At 36.5% G+C, this 22601-nt stretch overlaps 2 protein-coding genes across 2 annotated transcripts; one reads left to right on the top strand and one right to left on the bottom strand.

The window, feature by feature from the left end:
• The first annotated feature begins 6451 nt into the window (after window positions 1-6451).
• On the top strand, window positions 6452-7403 carry OR4S2 (olfactory receptor 4S2). The gene is given in 2 exon segments (NM_001193496.2): window positions 6452-6991; window positions 6993-7403. Coding segments are annotated over 2 exon segments (951 nt in total).
• Window positions 7404-19943: 12540 nt separating this feature from the next.
• On the bottom strand, window positions 19944-20876 carry LOC708353 (olfactory receptor 4C16-like). Its single transcript, XM_028833656.2, has one exon. The coding sequence runs from the start codon at window positions 20874-20876 to the stop codon at window positions 19944-19946; it is 933 nt and encodes a 310-aa protein (XP_028689489.2).
• Between the last annotated feature and the right edge of the window lie 1725 nt (window positions 20877-22601).

Raw genomic sequence — 22601 nt, 5'->3', positions numbered from 1 at the left:
GCTAACACTGGACTGTCACACACACACTCAGACACATACACACGTGTGTGCAGACATCTAATGCAAAAAATAAAGTCTTTTCAGGAATTTATATTTAAGGCACAGTTGAAATAAATCTGCTCATATAGAAAACCAAAAATTAAAAGAAGAAAAAATTTGCTCAAGAGCAAATGATCACACAATAAAAATGACTGAATATAGGAGGAAATCAGGTTGGAAACAGCTATGCCAGAGCACAGCATACAAGCATACAAAGACGGGATTTATTGTAGTTAATGAACACAAAACATAATATAAATCTTTATTGTATAAAATAGAAAATGATTTTAAAGTCAAATTACATTTAGTTTAAAAATTTTCTGGGCTGTTAGATAACAAAATAACTTCAATAAATAAATAAAATGATATTTTTATTAGAAACTCAGTGGATAAAACATAGTAGTGTTTCCTAGTGAATTCCGGATATCAACAAATTTACTCAAAACAAAGGAGAGAGAGACAAAGATATGGAAAAAGTTAAAGGGATATTAACAGACCTTAGAAATGGAATAAAAGGGAGCAACATATGTCTACCAGACTTCAGGATTTATAAAATAGTGAGAAAATACATTTAAAGAGATAATGATTGACAATTTCCAGAACTATGAGAAATATTTAGAAAAAAATTACAACAAAGTAAAAGAGTTGCTCTCTAAAAGAGCCCTACAAAATATTACTTCTAATTAATAATAATTTGAAACACGGGGCCAGGTGCGGTGACTCACACTGGCAATCCCAGCACTTTGGGAGGCCAAGGCAGGCAGATCGCCTGAGGTCAGGAGTTAGAGACCAGCCTGACCAACATGGAGAAACCCCGTCTCTACTAAAACTGCAAAATTCGCTGGGTGTGGTAGTGCGTGCCTGTAACCCCAGCTACTCGGGAAGCTGAGGCAGGAGAATCGCTTCAACCTGAGAGGTGGAGGTTGCAGTGAGCGGAGATCGCACCATTGCACTCCAGTCTGGGCAACAAGAGCCAAACTCCGTCTTAAATAAATAAATAAATAAATAAATAAATAAATAAATAAAATAATTCAAAACACAGAAAGACTACAAGCCAGAAGAAAATAGAATTACATTTTAAAAATGCCAAATGTAAAATATTATCCTTGAATTCCATAGTTTTTCAAGAAAAGTGAAGTGGGGAGTCTTCAGTAGAATAAAACAAAATAAACCGCAATTTAAAAATGACCAAGAATTTACTATACAGAGACACTCACTTAAAGTAGTTGTAAATATTAATTTTTATTAAGAGGAAAGATGTTCCAAGAAGGAAAATTTAAAATCCAGGAAGGAATAGTGAATCAGGAAAATACTAACCTTATTTGTAAACTGAGATATTGTGTTAAAAATATTAAACATGTCTAATATATAGAAGATGAAAAATAGAAGCAAGAACGAAAAACGTAGACCACAACATCATGTAAATTGAAAAGAAGTATTGCTTAGTAGGAGAGAAAAGATACTGATTAAATTCAGACTTGGTAATAATAATGTACAGTTATGATTTTTTGAGTAATTACTAAAATTGCGGGAGAGGAAAAGAGACAAAGAAATGTATTATTATTATTTTTTGAGACAGACTCTCACTCTATCACCAGGCTGGAGTGCAGTGGTGCAATCTGGGTACATTGCAACCTCTGCCTCCCGGGTTCAAGCGATTCTCCTGCCTCAGCCTCCTGAGTAGCTGGGACTACAGGCGTGCACCACCACGCCCAGCTAATTTTTGTATTTTCAGTAGAGACAGGGTTTCACCACATTGGCCAGGCTAGTTTTGAACTCCTGACCTTATGATCTGCCTGCCTCGGCCTCCCAAAGTGCTGGGATTACAGGCATGACCCACCGCACCCTGCCAGAAATGTATTTTTAAAAAGAAACAATATCATTCCAAATAAAAGGCAAGAAAATAGGAAGGAAACATAAAAATTGGGCAGAAACAAAAATAAAAGCAAAAAATGACCATACAAGCCAATTAAAATATACAAGTTAAAACAAAATTAACAAAATGAAGTAAATTCTTCAACAGAATAATGAAAATTATCATAAAGGTTTAAAATACAGTTTGTCAAATGTGCTTTCACAGAAGATGCACCTAAACCGTTGATTACACATACACACAAAAGTGAAACTGAAAGCATGAAAAGGATAAAGCAGGCAAATATGTTAGCATTCGAAGCAATATTGATTATTATGTTTTAAATAATTAAATATTAATCGAATTTGCAAGATAGAAACATTTACAAATTCTAACTTCACATGGATGGAGAAGGATAGACAGAATTTGATCCAAAACCATCAAATGATCCAAAGCAGCATTAACAGACATACATAGAACAGTATAGTCAACAACTAAATCAAAGGAATTTATCGTATTTTATAGTTAATTCTTCCACAGAATAATTCATTATAATTAACCTGCCACAAATAAATTCTTCATCAGCATCGAATAATCCACACCCCAATCTAGATCTGGGTTTTATACCCTTTACAAAAATTACCTTAAAATAGATAATTTTACTCATCTAAATAACTGAGTAGCAGAATAGGGATTCCCCAAAGATGTTCGCATCTTAGTCCTCAGAACTTATCAATATATTTTGTTACAAGATAAGGTGATAAATGTTGTAGATAAAAATTAAGTTTGCCAATAAGTGGACCTTAAAACAAAGATATTATCTTGCACTATCCATGTGGGCTCAATGTATTCACAAGGTTTATTTAAAGTGGGAAAGTGAAGCAGAAGTTAGATTTGACGATGCTACACTGCCCGCTTTAGAGATGAAGGAAAGGGGTCATAAGGAAGCAGGTAGATTCTAGAAGCTGGAAGAATTAAGGGAATGAGTTTTCCCCTACAGACTTCAGAAGGATTTGTCCATTACAATGCCTTGATTTTAGCCCAGTGAGCCTCATTTTGGACTTCTCACCTGCAGAAATGTGAAATACTGACTTTGTATTGATTTAAGTCACTAAGCTTGTGGTAATTTGTTGCAGTAGCAACAGGAAACTAACACACTAGCTTAATCACGATGAATGTTTCCACAAACCTGTGCATAATTGCTTTTTTACTTCCTGCTCTTAATGTTTCACTCATTTCTTCTGCTAACTCCAGATAGTGAAAATGTAAGCAGGATCTCTTTGACATTTTGGATGTTGTTTGAAATAAAGAAAAATGTGAGATAAGCTAAGAAGAGTAAAGTAAAAAGTCAAGCATCGGGAAAGAAACTAATAGGAATAGGAAGAGAAAAAGCAAGATTATTATTAGTTTTCGTGAGTCACCCTTAAGGATTTACAATATAAAAGTAAATGAATTAAATTCAACCCATACTTACTCCAAGCATAGGCCAAACATGAACCTTATCCCACCTATTTCTCCATAAATCAGCATAGAATCAATTAAGAAAAGCAATGTTCCCAAATAGCACAATCGAATATACTATTTTGTATTAAAATATAGCTTTCAAGAAAGAACAGTTACAATTCAATAAATAACATAAAACAGATATCTTAATATGTTATATCAAATATGGACTATTTAATGCATATAATAAAGCATATTAATTCAAAAAACAAGGTTTAGAATGATAAAATTATTACTTCTCTTTGCTGAATTGCTTTGGATTAGGGCCACAGTCATGAATCTGAGAATTGATCGGTTTTTGTATTTAGCAATAATTTTTAAAATTTAATTTTAAAACATTGAACAGACACTAGAATTAAAGTTCATTGGTAGGGTTGCAATTTGGTTTTGACTATGGAGGAAGACTTTGGGGAAAAGCTGTCTCCAAGGTCATTTATCATTTTGCATCTTCCTCTTTAAATAGACCTATAAGAATAGAGAAAAGAGCATTTATTGCCAGAGACCCTGTGAAATGGCAGATATCATTAGGCGAGAAAACCAGGAACAACAAAGACTGATTTCTACCAGCCTTTCAGTTTGGGGGGTCAGGTATTTTCTGGTACTAATTATTCACAAAGGAATTCCTCAGGCATCACTGTTACTTTGCTTTGGGCAGCTGCACCCAAATTAACTCAAGAAGAGATAGAAACACAAAGTGAACTCAAGCTCAGGAAAATACTGGTGAGTTTTTTTTTTAAACTAATACAGAATATTTGTGGAAAAAGATAATTAAATTGTTAGATTTTGAACATTTGTAATATAATTGATAGAGATTGTTCTTTGAAATACAGAGATAACCAAATTATTACAACGATGATAGCGGAGATAATAACATGCACCTAAACATGACTATGAGGTAGGGTAGGATGGATATGAATAAGAAAATGTCAACAATTTCAAAGGAAAGTGAGTCATTATGCCCAAAATACTCAGTAAAAAGAGGAAGGCATCTTTGCGATGGATATTGGCTTAAGGAGATAAACAGCAAGATGCTACTGCATCAGTTGGAGTCAAGAGAGGCCATGACTCAGGTTAGCAGCCTTTACTAGGATGCACATTCTGATAAATGGAACTTTAAATCTCAATCCTGCAATCAAGATAAATTAGTCCCTTAATAAAATATCTTGGTGAATGAAAAAATTTCCTCTAGAACATTGTGATATGGACAGTAGAGGAAAAATCCTCAGGCTTGTGCACAAAAGCCCAGTTTCTTGTAGATGAGAGCCAAGCAACATAAATAATTGTTGCCCAAAACTGCTATGATATGAGCTTCCTTAAGTTGAGGGGCTTTCTTAGTGGAGGATAGTATATTTCTTTTAATTCAGCAGGAAAACTGAAGAGGAATGAGTATGTAAAAGCAGGGAATGTGCGTCAGTCTGTACCTAAATCATATTATTACTATTACCTTTATAATCATTATTTTGTAATGCACAAGAGATGGCACGCCTGTAATGACTACTGTGCCAACTCTAACATGAATACCTGAAGAAACACAGCCTTGTAGTTTCCCAAAAGCTGGAAGTGTTAGCCACAATGTCACTGCACAGGGATAGCCGAGAGCACAGAGTTCAGTAGGTGTTGTCAGCATTCAGCTGGGTGGATCTTGAGAGGATCTACAGGTCTCTGCTAGACAACCTGTAATTGGTGGAATCACTTACATCTATGGTTGATTTGAAAAAGAGTCCTAAAAGCTCCTTTAATCAAAACTATTCCACATGCCCTTTTCTATCCAAACATACCAACGACCCCATTATAGTGCCTGAAATTTCACCACTGAATATTCATCTATTTAAATAAATGTTGCGATTTTCCTAAACCCATCAAAATTATCATTCAGTGATGATCTCTTCCAGAACTATAAATCGACCAAACTGGGAGAATGAATACAGCCCGAATAAAACTTGAAAGATTAGAAAGATGTATGAAGCAATGTTGACATTAATGGACAGTCTTCTCTTTTTTACACCCATTTTCTTTGTTTCAGTTGATAGACAAATGTTTAAAATGCAAAGCAAAGTCAGTCCTGGAAAATCCTAAAGTATTCTGAGTTTGTACATGGAGAAATTACATAAGACTTCACTCCACCTCCTTTCAAATCAAACAGGTCTTGCTTTCTCTCTAAAAGTTTCTTTTATTGCTTTACCTTCTCTCTGACTTCCTATCAGGGTTTTATGAATATTTCATACTGACAGAAGTGATCTAATTTCATGGTTGAAATAACCATTAATATGATATGTAGTAGTGAAATTGAAACTGTCATTTCACAAACGGGATAAGAGAATTTCTGTTAAGTTAAATAATTTACCTGGGGTTACAGCACTGTCATTTTAGAATCAAGTTTGTGTAATTTTGCTCTTCTATTACGTCACACTGCATCTTGACTATCAGGGCTAGAGACCACATTGGCAGAAGTGCAGACATCATGTGCACAAAGATAGAGTTTCATGAGAACTTACAAAGCCCATGAGTGGATACACTTGCAGAGAAATTGCAGAGTATTTGTGAGTGGATGTGATAATCAGGCATGGCAATATTCAAAAGGTGAAATGTGGATATGTTTTCACTTATGGGTCTAAAATAAAGCAAACATTTCCAAATGTTTGCCGGTAGATAACATAGATGTGACCATATCCCAAAATACAGAAGTTGTTTCAAAACTCAATGTCTTGTACAAAATAAAAACTAAATAACGTTTAGAAACAGCTAAATAAACATTAATAAAAGGTGAGAGAAGAGAGGCATATGGTAACATATATATGAGACTGGGGGTTTTACTTTCTCTCTCTGGATTTTGCTTTCTCACCTGAAGTGAATGAATGTGACTTAATCTTGAGGTAAGATGATCAAAAGAGATGCACTTCAATTTCGTTAAGCATGCATGCCAATCAGCATTTTTTCCCACTTTCAACTACTGTGATTTTCCATTGGTTCTGTGCTAGAAATAGAAGAAATATAGTCCTTTTTATGTTTTCTTTTTTTCAGGTAATTTAATTGTCTCCTAAGAACTTGACTCGTTCCATGGAAAAAATAAACAACGTAACTGAATTCATTTTCTGGGGTCTTTCTCAGAGCCCAGAGATTGAGAAAGTTTGTTTTGTGGTATTTTCTGTCTTCTACATAATCATTCTTCTGGGAAATCTCCTCATCATGCTGACAGTTTGCCTGAACAATCTGTTTAAGTCACCCATGTATTTCTTTCTCAGCTTCTTGTCTTTGATGGACATTTGTTACTCTTCAGTCACAGCTCCCAAGATGATTGTTGACCTGTTAGCAAAGGACAAAACCATCTCCTATGTGGGGTGCATGTTGCAGCTCTTTGGAGTACATTTCTTTGGTTGCACTGAGATCTTCATCCTCACTGTGATGGCCTATGATCGCTATGTGGCTATCTGTAAACCCCTACATTATATGACCATCATGGACCAGGAGAGATGCAATAAGATGTTATTAGGGACATGGGTAGGTGGGTTCTTACACTCCATTATCCAAGTGGCTCTGGTAGTCCAGCTACCCTTTTGTGGACCCAATGAGATAGATCACTACTTTTGTGATGTTCACCGTGTTGAAACTTGCCTGCACAGACACGTACATTGTTGGTGTTGTTGTGACAGCCAACAGCGGTACCATTGCTCTGGGGAGTTTTGTTATCTTGCTAATCTCCTACAGCATCATCCTGGTTTCCCTGAGAAAGCAGTCAGCAGAAGGCAGGCACAAAGCCCTCTCCACCTGTGGCTCCCACATTGCCGTGGTCATTATGTTTTTCGGCCCCTGTACTTTTATGTACATGCGCCCTGATACTACCTTTTCAGAGGATAAGATGGTGGCTGTATTTTACACCATTATCACTCCCATGTTAAATCCTCTGATTTATACGCTGAGAAATGCAGAGGTAAAGAATGCGATGAAGAAACTTTGGGGCAGAAATGTTTTCTTGGAGGCTAAAGGGAAAAAGTTGGACTTAATAATTTAAGCTAGATGATCTTAAGATTTCTCAGCGTTGCTTAACTCATCTGTGCAATGAAGGCGGTAATAACAACCTCATGGGATTTGGAGTGGAAAAATGAGAGAATAACACATTCAAAAGAGTAAGGTATTATTTGTCATTATTATCGCATTTTTTCTAATATTTCATAATTAGATAACTTCCTGAAATATCTATGACAGAGAAACATTATTAAACATAGAATCACAAACATGCAGAAGAGCAATTCCTCCTGGCTTTCCATTGGGGACCGTTTCGATTACCCTATCTTGCCATTCGCTGGTCTTGCCGTCATATCCCTGAAAGCAGAAACTCACCCTATGTTTAAAGTGGAGGAAATAAATTTTAAAAAATTTAGCATTTCCAAATGTGTGGGCAGTGTTTGCATATTTATGGGCTTAATTTTTGAGGTGTCAGGCACTATAGTATGACTCATATATTTCCTCCTAAAAAAAAATCCTCTACCCTGCTGCTGAGGCTATGTATAGAGTAGTGGGGAATTGATAAGGTTGTAATGTGTGCTGGCTGCTGACATCCTGGGAGCAGCGAGAGGAAAAGGCCCCATAGTTCACAGCGTAGATTTCACTTATCCTTGTACATGCACGTTTCATCACTGTCCCCCACATTAATTCCAGGAATTATTTAGCTCAGTCTTTCAAAAGAATAAACCTCCAATCTTTTGTGAAATAATATAGAGGAATTCTTACCTGGCTGTGTAGAAAATGGCCCGTGGAAATAAAATAATTTTCATGTAATACAATGTATGTTTCACTCCTACATTCTGTAGAATCATATGCTACAAGCATTTAGCATCTCAGGAGTTTTGCAGGTGAACTAACTTGCTAGTTTTCTCCGTCCTTGCTCAGATGGCTGTAACTTCCCCCACAACACTGAGTCAACTACCTGGTAACACTGTTCTCTATTTTTCAAAAAAAAGTGTGAAAATCTTTCACCAGCCGGTATTTCCTGCCTGCTTTTTTGTCATTGTGGATTAACATATAATTTCTATTTTACTCTTATTTTAGCGACAATGCAGACGACAAAGGAAATACGTTTTTGTGGACAGTTTACTAAGTTTAACAGAAATTTTATTTTTTAAAATATGCACTTATTAGCTTTTGTCATAACACAATGACAAAAGAAAAGAAGAAAATGAAAAGTTGCATAATATTACCATACAGATGTCTTATTTACATGAATATATAAAGGAACACATGCATATTGAACTGTCTGAAAACTCAAACAGTTCAACAATGTAAAAACTGAAAGAAAAAGCATAATAATCACTTTCCTATCTTTTCTTAGAAACACACCATTGTTAGCAGTTTCTTATGATTCCTTCCATTAAAAATAATTTTTTACCTATATTCACTTATAATTTCTATTTTATGTTATGTTTGTAGTCACAGAAAGGAATAGTATAAACATTGACACGTAACTCTTTCCTTTAGAGAATAATATGATCTGACCGTCTCTCCACGACAGCACTTACAAATGAAACCCCAGGGTCTAGTCAGATTGGACGTGGATGCTGTCGCCATAGCAGGCACACTGGAGACCATGCCAGAAAACAGTCCTCTCCCAGGGAAGGTCAAAGCAGCTGGCAGTGTGAGAGGGTGAGATGAATGAGGTAACATCCAGGGTTCGCAACTGATTGAGCATGTGGCCAAAGACTGGGAGGTAGTAATCGAGAATGTCCTTAGGATTGTGACCAGTTCTGTTTTCCGAACTAGACCTAAAGAAAAACACAACTGAGATAACTTCCTTAATGTTGCAGCAATTCCCAGAACCATAGCTGATAGAGAACATCTTCCTCTTCCAGCACCCATTTTCTCACCCTTGATTTCTTTCGCCCTTGGCCAGCACTTCAGTTGGTTTGGGTTGTCTACCCTGTGGGGTGACTGAAAGCATTATCTATAAGAGTTTGATCCCTAGTTGCCTTGTTCTTATTTACTGTAGTTGCTGCAATTGTCCAGTTACAGTTATCCCTGGTGTGCAAGTGCTAAGAGAGATTCCATTACCTTCTCTGTGTTCTGGATACAATCATCTCTGTCCTAATCCATTATGACAACACTAGCCACTCATAATAACCAGAATCAAGTACTCTAGCCAAAATAGTAACAATTTTTTTTTTCCTGCTGGTCCATTTGCATAAGGAGCACAAAATAGTGGTTCCTGCTGTGTTCCTGGAAAATATGTTTTTCTCTCTAGAAACCAGGACTTCGGTCCTCGTGAATCTGAAGACTAAGAAAGTGAGTTTCTGGGAGTGCAAAAATTAGAAAACACTCTACTTTCACCCCTTGGATCTCAGAATGATGTATATGGCAGGCAAATGGGGACTCCACACCACGTAGCAGGCATCGGGTCAGCATTCAATGCATACGCTGAATCCTGAAACGAGCATCCTGTCTCCTCCAGAGCTGACTTCTAGCTAGTCCCTTGATTGAGCGTTTAACAGTCCTTTTCTCTCTTCTATGAAGCTAGATGCTTATGGGTGATGGGCTATACGGGAAGATCAGTGAGTTCTGAGATCATGAGAACATTTTATATCTCCTTTGCCCCAAAATAGGTACCAGGTCCTAGGCAATCTTTAATGGATATTATGTCAATGTGTCAATCCGTCTGCAAGCTGTCAAATGTTGGTGTAGATGAAGGTACTATGGAGATGGAAGACAAAACTGCATCTACAGTGTCTATTGTTTCTGATTAGGACCAATTGCTTTCACTTTCAGGGTGGAGGAGGTTTTATATAATTAACACGCTATCAGGCACATGAATATTTTCCCAGAGACAGGCATCACACTGAGTGCTCAGGCATGGATTCTGCTACTGGCATGTTGGACACTCAGAGCGGGCAGACGGCAGATGAGCATTTATGGTAGGGAGCTCGTGTCGCTGAGCCCAGGCATAAAACATCCTTGCCAGTATAGACTCTCTGTTCATGGGTTCATTGTGCTATCACTGGAATATCCTTAGGGACGGACCATATCAGAGCACAGTTCATCCTCATCGTCTGGATAGTTAAAGTCTGTTCTCTTGTATATGCTTTCAAGTTAGGTCTAACTTCAATAGGTCTATTCACATCCCTCTTTTCCAGATCACTTGGTCCAGTCTTCTGATCTTCCAGGAACTTTATCAACAAACTAGGCATTTACCACTGCCTCCAGTCAATGTATATTTATTACCCAGGACTCTTACCCTTCTACACAAAGTTGAAACCAAGAATATTATTCAGGGTTTTGTCCATTAGCAGAAATTCTCTACGCTACATACCTTTAAGGCCACCATTTAGGGCTGGGATGTCCTTTTAGGTTAATGTCAATGTACTGTGGTGACTTGTATGTGAACCTGACCAGAATCCATTCCTCCTCTGTCAGATGATCCCAGAGCCTTCCCGGTGAGGCCATATGTGTGACTTGAGGAAGAGGCATTGATTTAACAGAGATGAGTCATATGAGAGTCAGAACTATCCATTTGTTCCTGAACCACTCTTGTCCTCTGATTTGCTCAGGCCAAGCTTTTACCAGTTCAGGCTTGTATTTGTTGAATTCAAAAGATTGTTTTATTCCAAATACTATATTTTATTATATTTATTTCATATATTAACATTAAACCTTGAAAACATTTGAATATTCATTTTTTTTCCTGTTCTTTTCTCTAAATTAGTGTCAAGATTATCTCTTTTTGAAAGCAGCCTTCCCATGGAATATTGGAAAAAAAATTTTTCCCTGCATTTCAGAGGGAATACCTCAAGACATGATAAAAGGTATTAGCATCCTAGACAATATTATTCCCTAAAGTTTCCCTTATTTTGCAAATTGAAATCAATTCCAGTGTTGCAATAAATTTAACTTTTGGTTTGTCTATTTAGCCTACATGAACAGTAAGTTAATCATCCTCATACTCAGTAATTAGATACACATGAGGATGTGGAGGTGCTTCAAGCACACCAAAGATGCAAGGGAAAAAGAGGAAAAATACAAATGGATGGTGGAGAGAGTGAGAGAAAACAGAAAGTCATTGGTTAAAGAAGATGTGGATCACCAAGAAATACTTCTGCTCCCACCAGTGATTTAAAGTTGCCCCTCCTTGCATTGGGAAACGAATTTTTCTAGCTTCCATAATACACTTATAATTTATTTGCAAGTAGTATGCAGGAAAGGAAGTATGATGTCTCAAAACAAGAGATTCTACTCTGTGGGATGTAGACATCTCCCTCCGAGAACCCTCATATTCATAGCAAGTGGTCTGAGGATTAATATATACACCAATAACTTAACCTCACTTTTTTCAACTTCATTTCTATTTGTTTTATTTACTCAAGTTAGTAAAATAGCACTCATTACAACATGTTTTTATTAACATAATTTTCTTCTACCAAATATGTACTGAATGCTTTTTATATACTAGGCTCTGTTTATCACTTTGTAAAAGTTTGATCTTTTAATCCCCATAACTATTCCATGAAGTAGGTAAAACTGAAAGAAAACTGAAACTCACAGAAGTTAAGCAGCTTGCCCAGGTTGCTCACTTATCTACCCTAAGAAAATGTTGAAAATGACAATTAATGGTCGGTATTAAATAATCAATTGCATATTTATTAAGTAAATTAATAAATATGACAAATGAAACCACATTGGAAGAGAGCTTGGGTAATAATTTATAATTAACTTTTCTATAAAATTACCTATGCGACGGTTAAGGATGTAAATCAAAGATTCTTTCTGAACTACAAAAAACTACTCATTTAAAAGAACAGCAATGTAAGTGAGGTTGGGACTTGAGATACATCAAATGCTGCAGTAGAAAATCTCTTTCACTGATACGACTTAGCACTTGTAATCAACACACCAAATGAGATGTTGAAAATGTCAGGATTTTCAACATCTATTCTATTTCAGCACCTATTCTAGAGTGCACTATTTTTCATAATATAATATGGAATGTAGTCTCAGTAAGGAGAAAACATGCAATCTTTGGTGGTTATTTGTTGTTTTTCTGTACAATATCTAAATACTTTTGCAGATGCATCCTGCCTGCCTCATAAGAACACTAATGTCAAGTTGTAGAAACTGTCTCGGTGGGCTCTGAACTCTCATTTTCCTCTAAGTAGCCATAACTTTGCCATTTTCAGCATATTTGTGTAATGTTTGGATTGTGTTATTTCTTCCCAAGTGTGTGAATATGACTCTCACTAGATTGATTATAAAACAAGTCCCCTAGGAGTTCATGATTGGATTGAAGCATTATTAGCAAAAAAATGCAAAGTCAACACATTTTTCTGGACTATTGAGAGAAGTCATTTTCTTATTCCTAATAGAGTTGCTGAGAGTACAGATACAGGACCCCTGCTTATAATCTTACCATGAGTTAAAAAAAGCCAACACAGAAGGAAGCAGAGTCAACAGATAATTAGAAGGAACCAGTTCTTATAATAAAATTTTCACAGCAGAATTTACCTATTTCTAAACAATTTTATCATCTTTTATTTATTTTATGTTATTGCTTTTTACATTTATTTAACTAATATAACAAATACATGTAAATTTATTACCCATACCAAAACTTAAACTGTTACCAAAAATTAAATGTATTTTTAATCTCTTTTCTATCCTGTCCCTTGTCTCACCTTAAAGGGAGCCAATGTCCTGATTTTGTTAATGCATAATACTCTTATTGCTTAAAAATAAAACATATTTGCCTAAGATGGATATATTTTATAAAGATTTATCTGGTTTTGAATTTTAAAGAATTTAACATACTATATGTAGAGTTTTAGGAATTGATCTTATTTTGTATTCAGTATTTAGCATTAAGTTATTAAGTTTTATACTGGTTATTAAGTATAGTTGTAGATACATTTCATTGATATACAGTATTGTTTGTGTGATTATTTCAAAATGGGTTTATCTCTTACTCTGTCAATGAATAGTTGACTTCAATGAATAGTACAAATGTGGATATTTTTGGAGTGTTTGTGAACCAACTTAGTAAGCTGTTCACACTAGGAGAGAAGGATTGGGTAGCAGAATGTCCTATTTTTTTTGCTATTGTTTTAATTAGAGGAACATATAAATTTTTATTCCACAAGACAACCTGGATTTACATTTTTTACTGTCAATTTAAAAATGTCAATTTTTAGTCATTTGGTCTGTGTGATACGTGGAATAAAATTTCTTGAACACTAAAATAAACTGGTATCCTGTGAAAATGTGTGACCTAGAAGGTTAGATTTGAGGTATTTGGTTATGCTTCTGGTAATGAGAAACATATCTAGAAAAATATACTCATCAACCCCTATACACCTACATTAATTAAAGATCACTTGCATAAGTTAGGAGAGGCATAATAATAAAGAATCTTGGAATATTTTATATCTTAGAATTCTCTCTTTCTTAGAATATAGACTGGACACAAAAGTCCAGTCAAGTAGAATAATATCTCTTGTCTGAAAAATTATAATGAGATGTATCATCTTTACTTTCTTATTTATTTGTTTCATGGCTCAATAAATAGACTTCCAGAACCTTGAGCCTTAAATGAACCTGGTAGCTTCTATTGGAAGACTTTGTGTGCAGTTACTTTAGCCTATAAGAAATTCTTTAAAATGAAGACCTCAAAAAGCTGGCAATCAAAGACTAATTTGCCTTTTCATGATGGTTTCTTGGTGGCCTTGATCAACCCAGCTTTACCTCACTTTTCTTGCTTGTCGTTTTCAGAAAAACTGTAGATTGTGCTGAAAATGCAACATTCTGAGATGAGTCACTGTGTGGAACAGCCCAGGCTATGTTTCTGCTCCTGCTAGAACAGGATGTCCTACAACTAGCATTTAAGCTAGTTAGGCGTCCTTGGGGCATAAAATTCAGAGAGAACTTGTTTTAGCCTCCCTCAGCTGTAGGCAACATGAGGCAAACACAGATGAGATTCCATCTGCCCTTGGCATCATTTCTGAGCTTTAGGTGACTGGCTTGCCGTGAGTCCTGGACTTTATTGTCACTTGCAGGCTATCTGTGAGTAATAAAGTGTAAATGTTTTGTCTCATCAGAGTCAGGCAAGTGGTGGAAATTACAGCCCAAGATGCAGTGGGCTGAAGTGTTCACACTCTTATTCCTGGTGAGTGGCATTGTGATAATCTTTACTATCCTCCGCTCAGTGGAAGTCCTCCTTTGGGAATGATAGGCTGTGCACAGTAAATCTACTACATAATTTTCATTCTATTGCATCAGCTTAAAACTCAGTATAATTTATTAGATTATATAGAGAGGTTAAATGAATAGGTCGAGTGTTTCTCTAGTGTGTAATTTATTGGAGCCTTCACTAGTCTTGCCATCGTATCTGAAACCAAAAAGCCTCCATTTATGTTTAAAGTCTAGGAAATTAAACAAATAAACAAACAAAACCCAGTTATTTGGAATCTCCAAATGTGTGGCCAGTGTCTGTATATTTTTGGTTTATTTTGTGGGCAAGCAGCCAGTGTGACAGTCATATATTTTCTTCTAGAAAAAAAATCCTCCACCTTCTTACTTAGCATATGTGCATAGCAGTGGAAAATTAAGGAGTTCATGATGTATGCTGGCTGCTGATATCCTGGGAGCAGCGAGAGGAAAGAGCCCCGTAGTTCAGTGTGGATTTTCACTTATTCTTGTACATGCTGCTACATGTTTCATCACTGTCCTTCACACTAATACCAGCAAGTGTTTAGCTCAACCTTTCAAAAGAATAAACCTCCAATCTTTTGAAAGATAGCGTAAAGAAATATCACCAAGCTGTGTGGAAAAAGGTCTGTGGAAATAAAATAATGGCCGTGAAATGCAATGGATACTTCACCCCTACATTCTCTAGAACCTGATGGTCCAAGCTTTTAGCATCTCAGGAGTTTTGCAGATTAATTTACTTGCTAGTTTTCTCTATCCCTACTCAGATGGCTAAAACTTCCTCCACCCTGCTAAATCAGTTACCTAGTAATATTCCTTGATGTTTCCAAAAGTGGTGTGTGAACACCTTTCACCAGCTGGTGTATCCTGTCTCGTTCATTTTGTCATTGTAGATTAACACATAATTTTCTATTTTAATCCTATGTTAATTACAATTTAGATGGCATAGGAAAATACATTTTTACAGATATTTCACCATATTTAACAAAACTTCTACTTTAAAAGTATATATTTATTAGTTTTTGTCATAATATAATGACATAAAAAAAGTTACATAATGTTACCATGCAGATGAATTATTTACACAAAAATATAAAGGAGCACATGCGTAAGTTTTGAAAATTTGAACATTTCATTAATGTAAAGAATGAAAAAATCTAATCATCTCTTTTCGATTCTTAAAAAGATACTCATTGTTAGCAGTTTCTTATCATTCTTTCTATTAAAAATAATCTTATGCCTTTATCCACTTGTTTCCATTTTACACTGTGCTATAGTCACAAAAAAAAGATAGTCTAACCCTTGTCACATAACTTCCTCCTTTAAAGAAAAATGTATACTGACTATCTTTCCATAGCAACACTTAGAAATGAAACTCCAGGATGTAGTCGGTGGGTGCTCTGAACCCACCGCAGATACACTGGAGACCGTGTCAGAATGGGTGCGGTGGCTCACGCCTATAATCCCAGCACTTTGGGAGGCCAAAGCAGGCAGATCACCTGAGGTCAGGAGTTTGAGATCAGTCCTGGCCAACATGTAGTGAAACCCCATCCCTACTAAAAAATACAAAAATTATCTGGGTGTGGTGATGCACGCCTGTAGTCTCAGTTACTTGGGAAGCTGAGGCAGGAGAATGACTTTAACCCTGGAGGCAGAGGTTGTAGTGAGCCAAGATCACACCACTGCATTCCAGCCTGGGCAACAGAACAAGACTCAGTCTCTCTCTCAAAACAAAGAAAAAAACACTTCGGGAGACCGAGGCAGGCAGATTGCCTGAGCTCAGGAGTTCGAGACCAGCCTGGGCAACATGGTTAAACCCCATCTCTGCTAAAATACAAAAAATTAGACTGGTGTAACAGTGTGCACCTGTGGTCCCAGCTACTCAGGAGGCTGAGTCAGGAGAACTACTTGAACCCAGGAGGCGGAGGTTGCATTGAAAGGAGATGGCGCCACTGCACTCCAGCCTGGGCGACAGAGTGGGACTCCGTCTCCGAAAAACAAAAACAAAAACAAAAAACACAGTCCTCTCCCAGGGAAGGCCAAAGCATCTGGTAGTGTGAGAGGACGAGATGAACGTGATAGCAGCCAGTGTTCTCAATTGAGTATGTGGCTGGAGTCTAGGTGGTAATAATTGAGAATCCCCTGAAAATTGTGACCAGTCATGTTTTTCAAACGAGATCTAAAGAAGGACGCAGACCTGAGATACGTTCCTGATTGCAACAATTCCCACAACCATAGCTGATAGAGACCATCTCCCCCTAACACCTCTCATTCTAGATTTCTCTCACTCTTGACCAAAACTTCAGTTGGTTTGGGTTGTCTGCCTTGTGCGGTGACTGAAAAATTTATCTACAGGAGTTCTGTCCCTTGTTCTTGTTGGGTTGTAGTTGCTGCAATTGTCTAGTTACAGTTATCCTTGGGTGTATAAGTGCTAAGAGAGATTCCACTACGGTCTCTGTGTTCTGAATACACTCATCTCTGTTCCAATCTACAGTGTCAACCCTAGCTGCTACTCCCAGCAACAGAATCAAGTACCCCAGCCAGAACAGTAACTCGTTTTTTTTAATCTGATTTACTTGTATAAGAAACACAAAAGAGAGATTTCTGCTGTGTTCCTGGTAAATATTGTATTCTTCTCTAGAAACCAGGACCTCTGTCCTCATGAAACTGAAGACTAGGAAAGTGAGTTACTGGAAGTAACAACAAAAGAAAACATATCTACTTTTATCCCTTGGATCTCAAAATGATGTATGGTAGGCAAATGGGAACTACACACCATATATCAGGGATCAGATCAGGATGCATGTACAGAATCCTGAGAACAGTATCCCATCTCCTCCAGAGCTGACTTCTAGCTATTCCCTTGATTGAGTTCTTAGCAAACCCTTCCCCTCTTCTATGAAGCTGGATGCTTAAAGGTGATGGGCTACATGGGAATATCAGTGAATTCTGAGATCATTGGAACATTTTATATCTCCTTTGCCCCAAAATGGGTACTAGATCCTAGGCAATATTTAAGGGATATTACGTCAATGTATCAGTCCATCTGCGAGTTGTCAAATGTTGGTATTGATGAAGGCCATGTGGAGATGGAAAGCAAATCTGTGTCTACAGTGTTTATTGTTTCTGATAAGGAGAAATTGCTTCCACTTTCAGGATGGAAGAGGTCTTATATAATCAACCCACTATCAGGCACATGACTATTTTCCCAGGGACTGGCATCACACTGAGTGTTCTGGCATGGAATCTGCTACTGGCAGGTTGGACACTCAGAGGTGGCAGAAGGCAGATTAGCATTTATGGTAGGGAGCTCATCTTGCTGAGCCCAGGCATAGCTCACATTGTTGTTAGTACAGACACACTCTGTTCATGTGCCTTTTGTGCTGTCACTGGATATCATTACGATGGATAGATAGAGCACGGTTCATCCTCATCATCTGGATAATTAAATCCTACTCTCTTGTACATGTTTTCTAGTTAGTTCTCACTTGTTTAGGTCCACTTACACAAGTCTTTTCTAGACCGCTTTGCTCAGACTTCTCGTCTTCCAGATGGATCAACAATCCAGGCACTTGCCACTGCCCCTGAATCAATGTACATCCATAATCCAAGCACCTCTCTCTCTTTATACAAGGCAGAAAGCAAATTTGTAATTAAGGACTTTGCTCAGTAGCATAATTTTTCCATGCTACTTATCTTTGAGACCACTTTTGAATTATGCTGTGATGGGCAACTGTTCCTTACAGGTTAATGCCCGTGTGTTGAGATGACTTGTCTGAAAACCCAACCAAAATCCTTTCCTCCTCTGTCCATTCATCATAGAGTACTCCCAATGTGGCCATACACATGAGTTTGGAAAGAAGCATTGATTTAACAAAAGTGAGTGATATGAGAATTAGAATCATCCACTTGTTCATGAATTATTCTTGCCTTCTGACCTGCTCAGGTCAACCTCTTACCATTTCAGGCTGTATATCCATCAGAACTTAAGATTTGTTGAATCCTATAATATCCAGTTCATAATGTGTAGTTGAGGTTGCAAAAATTTTTAGTATTTCTGGTCGGTCATTCAGTATCTTTTGTATGGCTAGTTAAAAATGAGCTGATTTTGTCTTCTGTATTTATAAGGATTGAGAAGTATGCATTCACCTGCTGTCAAAATTTCTGTGATCAATCTAAATGCAAAGTACTCAGGAAAAGGAGCTGTGATTGAGACGCCATCATTATCCACTATAATCCATTTGGTTTTAGCAGAGACCAGACAAATTAATAAAAGAGACAAAAGGTGATAGCCATCTCCATTGCAGAAATATGCTTTTCATCCAAACACCTCCATTGCTCTAATCAAGTTCTTTTCTTCTGCATTATTTGAAAATGTCACTAAAATAATTCATATCTGTGATGCAACTATTTCTGTTTCAAGTCCTAAAATTATTTTCTGGGGTTATCACATTCCTTGTTTAATCTGTTAATATTATCAAAGTTCCTACCATCAACTTTTTGCACTCTTTATTTGTAACCCACATAAATATCTCCACCTTAACTTGAGCTATGTATCTTGTAGTCATAATAGCCCTCTCTTATAAACAAATTACTATAATTGTTATGATTCAAGAGAAACATTAATGCTTCCCCAAATTAGAAGAGATTCTGTTAAAAGTAAAAAGTAGATTTTACAAAAAGCATAATTATATGACTGCAACTCTAGGAGTGAGAGCCTTCCTAATATCAAGAGCTCTTCCAGAAGGGTGAATTTTCTCTCTGGGTTCTGTCACTGTTATAGAAAGATCTAGGTAAACTTATGAACACTTATGATAAGATTTCAGTATATCTCTCAAGAAATTGAAAGGGAGATTACTTACATCATATATACTTCCCTTACAACAAGAAGTTTCTACACTTATTTAAATCTGGTACTTTCTGCTGAGTCAGGAAGAACAACTAAGTTGGTCATTAGACATGACAAAACCAAAGTATCTAACAAAGAAAACCATTCAGAAGAGGTAAAACTTGTCAGACTGTGAGTATATAGATGGGTAACTATTAGCAGGGAACTCCAGAAGAAGTCAACATGGAGAAGAACAGACAAACCTCAGATCAAAGCCATAAATAACATTTGGCAGTCAGGAGAGCCAGAAACATGGCAGTAAAAGAAATGAACTTTATGTATCTCTTTGTACCTCATCCTGTCTCTTCCTCACATAAAACTGACTCAACATTACTCAATGTTATTTATCCACACTGTCTCTTTTCCTGGAGGAACTAGCATTCATGCTCCAAGATAGTTACATTAAATCAACAATAAAGAGATGATATTCTCTATTGACTTCTTCCAGGTCATTCCAAACTATAATGAAGAATTTGGGACCTTCATTCATGTTTTTACATCTGAGATCAATTTCTTGCTCCACAACTTTCTCATGGCAGTTTTCACTTCTGCGTTCCTCAGCGTATAAATCAGAGGGTTGAGCAAAGGTGTTCCAAGTGTATAAAACACAGCTATCATCTTATCCATGGGGAATGTGGTTGCAGGGCGTGTGTATATAAATATGCAAGGTCCAAAGAACAAGATGACCACAATGATGTGGGAGATGCAGGTGGAAAGGGCTTTCTTTCTTCCTTCAGCACTGTGGTTTCTCAGAGTATGCAAGATGATGATATAGGAGAACATCAGCATGACAAAACTCAGTGTACAAATGGCCCCACTGTTGGAAACCAGCAGTAGGTTGACCACATAGGTGTCTGAACAGGCTAGTTTCAACAAGGGCTGCAAGTCACAGAAATAGTGATCGATCACATTGGGGCCACAGAAAGGCAAACTGAGGGCAAGAAAAATCTGAGCTAAAGAATGCACACAGGATCCCACCCAGGCCACAGCTACCAACACACCACACACCTGGTGGCTCATGATGGTCATATAGTGCAGGGGCTTACAGATGGCCACATAGCGGTCAACAGCCATGAGGATAAGGATGAAGATCTCCAGGCAGCCAAAGAAATGGGATGTAAAGACTTGGATCATGCACTCACTGAAAGAGATAGTGTCATTCTTTGAAAGGGCATCCACAATCATTCTAGGGGCTATGGAAGTAGAGAAACAGGTATCAGATAAGGATAAGTAGAAAAGAAAGAAGTACATTGGACTCTGAAGTGTCTGGCTGGTCTTGATGGTGATAATAATCAACAAGTTACCCAACAATGTCCCCAAATAGAAGAAAAATATACTAACAAACACAATTTTCTTCCAAAAAGGATCCTGTGTCAACCCGAGCAGAATGAACTCAGTAACACTGTTATTCAGTTGCATGGTTTTCATGAATGAGAAGAGGCAAATATGAAATTTTTTATCTGAAAAAAATAAAGGAATTAATTTTTTGTATGCTATGTGACGTTATTAAACATTTTAGGCAAAGCTGAATATTTCTCATCAGAGACATTTTATTAGTGGTTTCTTAGTAAGTCACTTCAATACTTTGTTTTTTCAATTTTAATGACCATTTCATAGGGTTACTATGAGTCTCAAATAGGCTTATGAATACCATGCTTTACTTTAGCATTCTTCACATACAAGCCCTTTTTAACTTTGGCATCATTCTGATTACTTTTTCCAACTCAATGTATATAAAAAGGTATGGATCTCTTGTAAATTAACTTCATTTTTTTCCACTTTCAATAAATATTAGCATCTATTTTTTGCATGGTTTATCACTCAGCATTTAGGATATAGTAAGCTGCCCTTGGAGATCCATGATATGAAGTCCCACACCACCACATCCCACAGAGAATGTTTTATTTATATATAGTTTATGATTACAGATTCATATAGATATACATTATTGATAAATATATAATAATCTCAACTTCTAAGCAAAATTTTCCCCAGGTTAAAAAGAGGCTAAGGAAACACCCACAACCTCTAATTAATATGCTTCTACCTTGAAGTGTCATTATGATTGTACTGACATATACTAATAAAAATGAATATCCTTTGATAGTTGGTAATATCTTAAATTTCCCATTTCTAATTTTCTCCTTCTTATCTATTAAAACACCTCTTGGAACACTCAGAATTCCTGAGTTTACATTTATATGAAAATAAATGAGAATGGGGTACTACTACTCACTAGTTTATGATTTCACAATTTAAGTTTTCAGCTTGAGCATTTTGTAACTGGGGTGGTTTGGAAGGATGTCATCAGAAGATTGGTGTAGGCCTGGGTCATAGCTGTAATCCCCAGCAGGTTTTTTATTATTCACATTTCTGAAAACCCCGTGTTCCTAGAGCAGAGCAGAGATTCAGAAGAGGGAGGAAAATGTGGTTTTAGAGAAAAGAGAGATTATAGTTCATCGGGAATTGACTTCTTCAATTTTTTTCTTTTCCAGAAAAGTCAGTGATCATTCAACTTTGAAATGTCACTTCTTTCAATGAAGATTTGTTTATTTTAATGTGGAAAAAATATTATCATGAGGCTTCACTTTCAAGAACAAAATCTTTACTCTAGATCTTTCTTTTTAAGATGATATTGGAAGGTATGTATATACACATCAAAATATAACTGGAAGTGTAATTTATTTAAATATAATCTAGAAGACATACTTAACCCATTGTATTTCTCCCCAGTTCCATCCTTACCTTCAAAACATTGTGTTGAAAGTTGTGAGCTGGCCAAAGCAAACAGTATGATAGACAAAACAGATACAGAATTCCCCTTATATATATTTATTCCTCTCCCTGGATAAATTTTCCTCTCCTGAACAGATATGAAATATACCTTATTTTCCTCCAAAAAAAGAAAAAAGAAAATGATGAAGTTATTTATTTTGGAGTGCTCAGAATAAAAAAAGTATATGTATCTTTGGATTCTATAACTTCTGTCGAGTGCCTTAAACTATAAGGGAACTGAGTTGGTATGTTAATCATTACAATAAGCTTATTTTTCCCTTATTCAAACAGCAATCCATCAAAAAGTGTTTGTACTTGAGAAAAATGTGGTAGACTTTGGAAGCAATGGTCATTTTCACCTCTAATATT

This window comes from Macaca mulatta, chromosome 14, assembly GCF_049350105.2.
Source record: "Macaca mulatta isolate MMU2019108-1 chromosome 14, T2T-MMU8v2.0, whole genome shotgun sequence".
NCBI lineage: Eukaryota > Metazoa > Chordata > Mammalia > Primates > Cercopithecidae > Macaca > Macaca mulatta.
The sequence above is the reverse complement of the archived record's forward strand: the minus strand, read 5'-3'. Positions and strand labels throughout refer to the sequence as shown.